Here is an 11,434-nt window from a genome sequence, read left to right as displayed (position 1 = left end):
GGATTCTGCTGCCCTGGCAAGGAGATAGAACTGGAATTCCCTACTGGTCTTTTCCATTGGTAGCTTCTCTGAGGCCTGGTTTATGCTTAAAAATTAGATCAACCGAGCTCTGTCGCACAGGGCTGAGAAACATTTCGTACCATGTTCAACGTAGTTAGGTTGTACTGACCCTCAGCATAATTCTTCCATTGACCTACCTATTGTCTCTTGGGGACATGGATTCACTACATTGAAGGAAAAAACATTCCATGACTGTGGAAAGCATCTACACTGTGGCGCTGATGCACACCATAGCTGAGTCAATGTAATGGCCTTAGTATCGACATTCCCTGACTTGATGGGGGGGTTTCCCCCTTCCCATTAAAGCGATTTTTCTCTCCTGTTCCATCGCTCTTCTCCCTCCCTTGTAAAGCTCTTACCTTCTTTTGATGGGTAAATCTGTTCAGAAATTTTTACTCTCAGCATAATTCCTTCCTTCCCCTCCCATGAATGTCATTTCAATTAAAGGCTGAAATCCTCTGAAACTGACTTGTTTCCCCATGACTTGGTGGTACCTCTTTCTTTTTTCTCCCTTCACTTACAAGCAGTTAAGAGGGATGGAAGCAGTACCTGCTCTGAACCGTAAATTCAGAGTCAAATCTTTCCCTGTTTGCTAACCACACCGATGTTACCCTTAATACCTCTGGAACTACTTCCTTGGCCAGAAGAGGTTAAATTTGGCTTTGATGACTTTGAGATTTGATCCCTGGAGCATCATTGCTCCCAGAAAAACCGGTATGCACAGCACATGCAATTAATGTTGTTGCCATGTCTTTCCTTGTGGAAATGGAACACAGACGGGCAGATCATCAGCTGGCCTGGATCGCTGTCTCTCCCGTGAGGTCATTTTACCATGAAAAAAACCTGAGTGGACTGTATTCAACTTTATTTGTTGTTCACCTCTCCAAACATCTCTTTAAGTAATTTCCCAGGGTTGGGACAAAATGTGTCTAGAAATGAGTGAATTTCTTCTGGACTAATCATTTATTGTCAAAAACAATACCATTTGGATTGACCTGAAACCATTCACAAATGTGTTACAAATATGCCTAATAGCTTTGTGCCAAAGCACTGTGTGTGTGCAGGGGGAAGACTTAGATGCCGGTCACAAAGCAGCCACTACAGGAGGCGGTGGTGGGCCTTCCCTTTGGAATTTTTAGCCCAAGAGTTGGGGCATTCACCTCTGAGGTGGGAGATCCAGGTTCAATTTCGCCTTCTGTCCAGTGCTGGGCAAAGCTCTGTGTGACATTGCACTCCATATGCTTTGTGAAAATATGCTTCTGACCGGTTGGGAAATCTAGTCCTCTCTCCCTGCCAGGGAGATTCTTTTTGTTCAGGAGAGTTGGAAATATTGCAGCTGTCCCAGCTTCCCAGTAGAGATTATTCTGCATTCTCATTGAGCTCAGTGTCAGGCTGTGTGTGTGTCTTTGGTGTACAGCTGGCATTGAGTGTCTTGTATGCAGTGGGCAATGTGTGTGTTCTGTGTAGTGGACACTCTCTCTGTGTGTTTACTGGTCATAATCTGAGTGTGTGTGTATGTGCTTGGTGTGCAGTGAGCACTATGTGTGTTCGTATGTTGTGGGGTACAGTGGAGATGAATGTCAAATGGAGGCAGGTGCATTTCCCTTGCCCTTCGCAGTGCTCAGACTGCTGTCCCCCCTCCTCTCAGTGCAGGGTTCCTTGTAAGACCATAGAATCATAGGACTGGAAGGGACCTCGAGAGGTCATCTAGTCCACTTCCTTGCACTCATGGCAGTGCTAAATATTATCTAGACCATCCCTGACTGGTGTTTGTCTAACCTGCTCTTAAAAATCTCCAATGGTGAAGATTCTACAACCTTCTTAGGCAAGTTATTCCAGTGCATAGACACCCTCACTGTTGGGATGTTTTTCCTAATGTCCAACCTAAACCCCCATTTCTGAAATTAAAGTCTATCGGTTCTTGCCCTATCCTGTCCCCCCACCCCAACACGTTGCTTTGCAGTTTTATTCCTAAACTCTGTTTCACAGATTACAAATAATAGGAAATAAATAAAATTAAGAAAAGAATAATCGGGACAGAGCTGGGATGCTCAGAGATATTTTGCAGCATCTTCGCAGATCTTCAGTGTTAACCTACTGGTTTGGGGAATATCCTCCTTTTAGCAGCCTGCCCTGCCCTTGGCATTTTGACTGAGGACTGCCCCAGCCACCTCCGGATCACAGGAAGGAGAAAGCCAGAAGGAGGATTATGAGCATGAGTTTTAGAGGAAGTAGGGGCATAGTGTTTCCTGTGCACAGACCTGGAATGATGGACTTAGGAGTTTCTGAATACAGAGATTGTTGGCTGTAGGTTTTTTCTACAGGTATTCAGGGAATCAGGACTTTGTGTACACTCTTTGTAACCCCTTCTCCAAGGATTATAGCAAAGAATATAGCTTACTTGGATCATCAATTTTTCCTCCTAATACAATCAATCCTGCAATGCCTCGAAGGTTGGCACCACTTAGGAGAAGGGGGCACCGATACGCTCCGGAGCACGGATAATACCAGGAAAGCCCGAACACCCATAGGGGATAATTTCTGCTACCATAGTGAAGAAGGGAAGAATCATCACTGGGCCTGTCAGGGATCTCCTTGTGGGGAGGTGATGACCACATTGTCCTTGTGCATCTTCAGCCACAGATCAGTGCATGGGCCCATTCATTGGGGGACCTCACCCTTTCATGTCAATTGAACACTATTGTCATCAACCCAGACTAATCAGCAGCTGTGTCACAACCTTGCAATGTCTTGCTGAAGTGGCTTCCACCTAGGCCACTCTCAAACAACCATCTAGCATGAAAATCACACCCTGAGCGTGTGTGTGTAACTACAGCCTGGCCAGGAATAGTTGGGTTACGCTCAGGCTCTCACCACCCTTGGTTATACTGTAGGGTGACCCCAACACACTCCCTAGTCTTTGATTTCCCTCCAGAAATGGATGTCCTCTGCTGCCCAGTCCTCTCCTGGACAATACAAGATACATTGTCCATTATTTCTTTAATAGCACTAACATGCCTGCAAATTAGCTTCTCAGACACTTCTATTTAAATGCACTGGACCAGATAAAACAATAAAACAAACGTAATTGACTACAAAGATAGATCTTAAGTGAGTGCAAGTAAGGAAGCATAGAAGTCAGACATGGTTACAAGAAAACTAAAGCTATAATGAAACTTGTGCTTAAGTTAACAAATGATGTGAAATTCAAAGCAAAACTTTCCTCTCCACATGCTTTCAGCAGTCTTGCTGACCAGACTTCTTAGGTCAGGACCCCTCCCCCAATCCAATGGATGATTCCTTTATCCCTTTATTCAGACGCAGTGAATCAATGGGGAGAGAGAGAGAGAGAGAGAGAGAGAGAAAGAGAGAGAGAGCAGGGCCTTGGGATGCCTGCCCCTTCTTTTTATAGTCCTACCCACCCTTTGAGAAACATTTCCACCTGGTTACCAGAAGACAAAATATCTATATAGAAGGATATTCCCTGCTGCTTTTTCCTCACCTTTTTAGGCTTCCTTTGTTTCCTTTCCAGCTTGACGACTCTTGTTTTACTGTTTAGATACAAAATTAAGCAGAGCACACATTTCTTTGTTTAAGACAGACCAGCTTGCCAGCCTTAGTTTGCAATATGTATTAACTACATGATACAGTGTCATATTATAACTTCACATACATTTTCAAAAAATCTGTGTTAATATTTGTGGTGAGAGCATGACTATTTCTAGTTGACTCATAGATTTATTTGGCATATTAAAGCAGAGCTTTGTGTGCAGATAATATGCATGCAAGAGGGATAGTATGTGAACTGAAGAAGTCCATAGCATAGTATGGTTTCCTCCTGAGCTCCTCAGGTCACCATGTGGTCTCCACCAGGCAAAAATGAGTGAATCTATCTTTCCTATTTTGGAGAGTAACCTAGAAGGAAAGGACATAGAATACCATGGTGATTGGCATTCTATACATAGATGGATAATCTGGAGTACTCTTACTTGTTTTACAGTGTTTTACAGTGGTTTTACATTTGACCTATTTGTGCCAGGACAGTGAGGTGATTCTGAAATTTGGAATGACTGAGAAGATATCAGCTACACCTGCAAAGAATTAGGACTTTTCTATTCCTTGATTCCAAATTTCTTCCTAAGGCTGTTTGAAAATTTTTCTTGAGATTTTTTTATGATGGGTAATTGGATTTTCCTTTTAACTATTTTTTCCATGAAATTATCTTGTCCCTGGAAACTATCAGCATTCCATAAAAACACCAAACACCCCTCTTCCCTAAACCATGGCTGTGGGACTCTGGTGAAGTTCCAGAGCATTTCAGAAAGAGGAGAGACCATCATGCATCATGGGGGATGTAGTCCAACCTGGGAGCCAGGAACATGGAAGAGATTAGGGCTGTTTGGTATCTGATGCACCCCTATAGTATTTCCGAGCAAAAAGATTTCGCAAAAAAGCAAAAAAAAAAAAAAAAAAAAAAACCAAAAAAAAAAACCAAAAAAAAACCTTTTGTGGATCAGCTCTACATAGTACTTGGCTTGCACTGAAAAAATCAGGATGAAATATACCACTAACCTCATACTCTGTAACTCCAGTAGAAATTGCATCATTTAATAACACAGTAGGGAAGAATAAGAAAAATTAATCCCCAGGGCACCAATTACACCAAGGTGGCTTTGGTTCACTGAATGCGTTAATTAGGTGTTATGGATGTCTGAGCTCAGGTATTCTCAGTTGCTTCAGGAATCATGTCCCATAGATCACACATCTCAGTATAAAACTTCGTGAATGCTCCAAACTGGTAGTTTCCATGGATGGGGAAATGCCATCACATCTCTCTCTCTCTTCTCAGCAGGTACGTGCTATTCTCCTGAATTACAGACACGCACACACGCAGACACCTTGGGGATCAGCAGGTATTGAATTCCAGACCTCCAGCACCAAAAGCCTCAGCCCCAACTCCGACCCCTTCAGCTAAGGGAGCGACCTCCTGGGTTGGAAAAAATAAGCAATTACCTAGTCACTGAAGCCAGGGTTTCCAATGATGTCTCTGGGTTTTCATACAGGCTCCAGTAAATGCCAAACAGCTTAATTAGCACAGTAAGCAACTTCACCCCAAACTGACATGCCAATCCACAGAGCTCCCCTTGCCCAAAGAGGGTGGAAAGATTGACACTCCTTTACTCTCACCCCTTCTTTAGCTAAGGAATAATCCCTTCGGACTGATTCTTTCACAGCACAGTCACAAGTTACTGTCTTCTTTTTCGATTAGTGAACAGGAGTGTTTGTGTGGGAACACAATTAACCGGTGTGTCATTGTGTTTGCACAGAGTGTGCATTTTATTGAACACCTGGAATGACCAGCTGTGAATATCTGACTCTGTGGACTAAGCCCTTCCCGGAGCAGGTACTGATGTCCATTAAGAAACTGATCTCCATTTACCCTCTCTTACCTCATTACAGACAAGGGAAAGGTTTTCTGCACCCTCCACATGCCCACATCTCTGTAGCTGCCTGATCTGTGTTCAGAGGAGATGGGAAATCACTCGGAGGTGACTGAGTTCATTCTCTCAGGATTGACAGATCGTCCAGAGCTGCACGTTCCTCTGTTTCTGGTGTTCCTACTGATTTATGGTATCACCCTGGTGGGGAATGCGGGGATGATCTTGTTAATCTCAATTGATCCCCGACTCCACACCCCTATGTACTTTTTCCTCAGGAATTTGTCTATCTGTGACCTCTGCATTTCCTCGATAATTTCCCCTAAGATGCTGCTGAATTTCTTTGCCGAGAGGAAAAGCATTTCTTACACTGCCTGCGCTCTGCAAATGTATCTCTCTATCGTTTTTGCAGATGCTCAGTGCCTCTTGTTGGCTGTGATGGCGTTTGACCGTTATGTGGCCATTTGTAACCCGCTGCTCTATACGATCACCTTGTCCAGGCAGCTTTGTAAACAGCTGGTGGCTGGGGTGTACGCTGTGGGGTTGGTGGATTCAATGATACACACGTGTTTTACATTTCGGCTGTCATTCTGCAGCTCCAACATCATCAATCATTTCTCCTGTGACATCCTCCCACTGTTGGCGCTCTCCTGTTCTGACACCCACATCAATGAGATTGTGATGTTTGCTCTGACAAGCTGCATTACAGTGAGCAGCTTTGTGACTGTCCTCCTCTCCTATATCTATATCATCTCCACCATCCTGCAGATCTGCTGTGCTGAGGGCCAGGGCAAAGCCTTCTCGACCTGCACTTTCCACTTAACCGCTGTGGTCCTGTCTTTTGGCACCCTCTTCTTCATGTATTTGCGTCCCACCTCCAGCTATTCTATGGACACAGATAAAGTGGCCTCAATGTTTTACACACTGGTGATCCCCATGTTGAACCCCCTCATCTACAGCCTGAGGAACACGGAGGTGAAGGACGCCCTGAGGAAAGGAATGAAGAAACTGCTAACCAATTCCTGAATCTGCTTAACTCAGTACTGGTTTAGTTATGGGGAGTGGATACAGTTGAATTCAATTCCCAGCCCCTTACAACGTAATTTTGCACAGCCCATGTGATTATTGTTCATTATTATTTTGTAATTAATATTAATTTGTTTGTATTGCAACAATGTCTGCAGACCCCAACTCAGGTCATTGGACAAAACCTGAGGAAGACTCAAAGGTTCAGAAAGAGAGAATGATTTTAAAAGCTGGTTGCTAGGGGCATCCACCTATAGGGTGAAATGTTCAACTTCACATCTCAGGACAGCGAGTGGCAGTTCCCACTGTATTTTCCACTGAATGCATCTGATGAAGTGAGCTGTAGCTCACAAAAGCTTATGCTCAAATAAATTTGTTCTTCTGTAAGGTGCCACAAGTCCTCCTTTCCTATTTGTGAATACAGACTTACATGGCTGCTATTCTGAAACAGTTCCAAAGGGGTTTCTGTAATGCAACCCGTCACACAGAGTTTAGGAATAAAATCACAAAACAATGTGTGTGTGTCTGGGGGGGGCGGGGCGGAACGGGAGGATAGTACAAGAACTGATGGATTTCAATTGCAGGAAGGGTGTTTTAGGTTGGACATTAGGTAAAACATCCCAACAGTGAGGGCGGCTAAGGACTGGAATAACTTGCCCAGGAAGGTTGTGGAATCTCCACCACTACAGATTGTTAAGAGCAGGTTAGACAAACACCTGTCAGGGATGGTGTAGATAATACTCAGTTGTGCTGTGAGTGCAGGGGAATGGACGAGATGACCTCTCGAGATCCCTTCCAGTCCTCTGATTCTATGATCTCATAAGGAGCCCTGCACTCAGGGGAGGGATGACACCAGCCTGAGCCATGGGCAGAGCAAGGAACACGCATCCGTCTCCACTTGACATTCAGCTCCACTGCACCCCCCACCACATGCACACACATGGTGCCCACTGCACACCAAACACACACACACAGACAGACAGAGTGCCCACTACACACAACAGGCAGAGTTCCCAATGCACACCATATGCACACACACACAGAAGGTGCACTACACACACACACACAGTGTCTACTGCAAACCAAACATATACACACAGAGACAAAGTGTCCACTACACACACACAACCTGACACTAATCTCAGTCAGAATGCAGAATAATCTCTAGGGGGAGGCTGGGACAACTGGCATATTTCCAACTCTGCTGAACAAAAAGAACCGAAGGGGATTTTGCTTCCTGGCAGGGAGATAGGACTAGATTTCCCAACTGGTCTTTTCCTTCTCTGAGGCCTGGTTTATGCTGAAAAAAAAGATCAACAGAGCTTCGTCAGACAGGGTGGGGAAACTTTTCACACCCTGTGGGTGGCAGTTAGCTTGTACTGACCCTCAGTGTCATTCTTCCATTGACCTAGCTACTGCCTCTCGGGGACGTGGATTAACTACATCAAAGGAAAAACCCCTTCCATCACTGTGGAAAGGATCTACACTATGGCACTGCTGCACTTCATAGCTGAGTCAATGTAATGGCCTTAGTATAGATATTCCCTGTATCCATCGGTGAGTTTTTCCCCTTCCCTCTAGAGCGATTTTTCTCTCCTTTTCCATCATTCTTCTCCTTCCCTTGATAAAGCTCTTTCCTTCTTTTGATAGGTAAATATGTTCAGAAAAGTTGAAATTTCTCCTCTCAGGATAGTTTCTTCCTTCCCCTCCCATGAATTTCCTTTCAATTACAGGCTGAAATGTTCTGAAACTCACTTGCTTGCCCATGACTTGGTGGTAACTTTTTCTTTTTCCTCCCTTCACTTACAATGAGTTGAGGACGGAATCAGTAGCAGCTCAGAACCCAAAAATCAGACTAAGAGTCAAATCTTTCCCTGTTTTCTCACCACACCAATGTTACCCTTAATAGCTCTGGAGCTGCTAACTTGGGCGGCAGAGGTTAAATTTGGCTTTGATGAGTTTGAGATTTTCTCCCTGGACTATCTTTGCTCCCAGGACAACAGGTGTGCACAGCACACACAATTAATCTTGTTGCCATGTCTTTCCTTTTGGAAATGGAACACAGAGGGACAGAAAATCAGCTGGCCTGGATCGCTGTCTCTTCTGTGAGGTCATTTTAACATGATACAAAACTGAGGTGACTGTATTCCACTTTATTTGTTGGTCACCTCTTCATATGCCTCTTCAAGTAATTTCCCAGCATTGGGATGCAAAGGTGTCCAGAAATGAGTGAATTTCATCTTGACTAATAATTTATTGTCAAAAACATTACTGTTTGGATTGACTTGAAACTTTTCACAAACATGTTACAAATACGCCTAACAGCTTTGTCCCAAAACAATGTTTGTGTGAGTGTGTGTGTGTGTGGGGGGGGGGGATTTCATAGATTCATAGATATTGAGGTCAGAAGGGATCATTATGATCATCTAGTCTGACCTTCTGCAAAACGCAGGCCACAGAATCTCACCCACCCACTCCTGCGAAAAACCTCTCACCTATGCCTGAGCTATTGAAGTCCTCAAATCATGGTTTAAAGACTTCAAGGAGCAGAGAATCCTCCAGAAAGTGAACCCTGCCCCATGCTACAGAGGAAAGCAAAAAACCTCAAGGGCCTTTGACAATCTGCCCTGGAGGAAAATTCCTTCCCAACCCCAACGATGGCGATCAGCTGAACCCTGAGCATATGGGCAAGATTCACCAGCCAGATACCCAGGAAAGAATTCTCTGTAGTAATTCAGCTCCCACCCCATCTAACATCCCATCACAGGCCATTGGGTCTATTTACCATGAATATTTAAAGATTAATTAATTGCCAAAATCATGTTATCCCATCATACCATCTCCTCCATAAACTTATCGAGTTTAATCTTAAAGCCAGATAGGTCTTTTGCCCCCCACTGCTTGCCTTGGAAAGCTATTCCAAAACTTCACTCCTCTGATGGTTAGAAACCTTCATCTAATTTCAAGTCTAAACTTCCCAATGACCAGTTTATATCCATTTGTTCTTGTGTCCAAATTGGTACTGAGATTAAATAATTCCTCTCCCTCTCCGGTATTTATCCCTCTGATATATTTATAGAGAGCAATCATATCTCCCCTCAACCTTCTTTTAGTTAGGCTAAACAAGCCAAGCTCCTTCAGTCTCCTTTCATAAGACAGGTTTTCCATTCCTCACATCATCTTTGTAGCCCTTTGCTGTACCTGTTCCAGTTTGAATTAATCTTTCTTAAACATGGGAGACCAGAACTGCACACATTATTCCAGGTGAGGTCTCACCAGTGCCTTGGATAATGGTACTAAAACCTCCTTATCTCTACTGGAAATACCTCACCTGATGCATCCCAAGACCGCATTAGCTTTTTTCATGGCCATATTACATTTGCAGCTCATAGTTATCCTATGATCAACCAATACTCCAAGGTCCTTCTCCTTGTTGCTGGCACAGAGTGCCCAAGGCAAGCAACAGTAGGGGTTCGTTGCCCGGTATGCATCACCCAATAATCATAACGGGGTGGAGAAGCAGAGAGTTTATTTGCAGCTGCAAACAGGCCCAGGGAGATACAGCTGTCTCAAATTCTGCAAACCCGACTGCAGATTACATCATACAATTTATACCTTTTTTCCCAACTTAGCTACAGAAGCATATACAACCAATTACCTATTGCCCTCTACAATAATACAGCCAAAGTGGCCAATTAGATGTTTCCTCATTAGCATTATGTAAGCCCTGCCTTATTTGATTGTATCTGTTCCTGTGTTGCAGAAAGCTAGTGCAAAACATTCCTTTCTTATCTGTACACTTACCCTTGTCGGAGCTGTCTGAAGGCTGTCTCTGAGAGCAGGCTGTCTGCTCTAAACTGTTTTTGCAGCTTTCTGTCTCTGTTTTTATACTAGCTTCCTCATTGTCTGGCAGGATTACAGAAAGTTCATGGAATGGAGAGGCTTTGGTTTGTCTGGGCCTAGCGCGGGGGGGCTTCCTCGGCACTTGTGGCCTTCCACCCTCCCGAGTTACCTAGTATGATGCCCAGTGTCACCAACATCCTCCTCCATTACTTCTAATTGATGGGTCCCCAGCTTATAACTAAAATTCTTGTTATTAATCCCTAAATGCGTAACCTTACACTTCTCACTATTAAATTTCATCCTATTACTATTACTCCAGTTTACAAGGTCATCCAAATCTTCCTGTATGATATCCCAGTCTCTCTCTAAATTAGCAATACCTCCCAGCTTTGTATCATCTGCAAACTTTATTAGCACATTCCCACTTTTTGTGCCGAGATCAGTAATAAAAAGATTAAATAAGATTGGTCCCAAAACTGATCCCTGCGGAACTCCACTGGTAACCTCCCTCCAGCCTGACAGTTCACCTTTCAGTAGGACCTGCTGTAGTCTCCCTGTTAAACATTTCCTTTTCCACCTTTCAATTTTCATATTGATCCACATATTTTCCAATTGAACTAATAATTCCCCATGTGGCACGATATCAAATGCCTTACTGAAATCTAGGTAAATTTGATCCACTGTGTTTCCTTTGTCTAAAACATCTGTTACTTTCTCAAAGAAGGAGACCAGGTTGGTTTGGCACAATCTACCTTTTGTAAAACCATGTTGTATTTTGTCCCATTTACCATTGACCTCAATGTCCTTAACTACTTTCTCCTTCAATTTTTTTTCCAAGACCTTGCATACTACAGATGTCAAACTAACAGGCCTGTAGTTACCCGGATCACTTTTTTTTCCTTTCTTAAAAATAGGAACTATGATAGCAATTCTCCAATCATATGGTACAGTCCCTGAGTTTACAGATTCATTAAAAATTCTTGCTAATAGGCTTGCAATTTCATGTGCCAATTCCATTAATATTCTTGGATGAAGATTACCTGGGCCCCCCGATTTAGTCCCATTAA

At 43.6% G+C, this 11,434-nt stretch overlaps 1 protein-coding gene across 1 annotated transcript; it reads left to right on the top strand.

The window, feature by feature from the left end:
* The first annotated feature begins 5,591 nt into the window (after nucleotides 1-5,591).
* On the top strand, nucleotides 5,592-6,524 carry LOC125629747 (olfactory receptor 5G3-like). The gene has a single exon (XM_048835145.2). The coding sequence runs from the start codon at nucleotides 5,592-5,594 to the stop codon at nucleotides 6,522-6,524; it is 933 nt and encodes a 310-aa protein (XP_048691102.2).
* The last annotated feature ends 4,910 nt before the right edge of the window (nucleotides 6,525-11,434 follow it).

Source organism: Caretta caretta, chromosome 6, assembly GCF_965140235.1.
Source record: "Caretta caretta isolate rCarCar2 chromosome 6, rCarCar1.hap1, whole genome shotgun sequence".
In the NCBI taxonomy this organism is placed as follows: Eukaryota; Metazoa; Chordata; order Testudines; family Cheloniidae; genus Caretta; species Caretta caretta.
The sequence above is the reverse complement of the archived record's forward strand: the minus strand, read 5'-3'. Positions and strand labels throughout refer to the sequence as shown.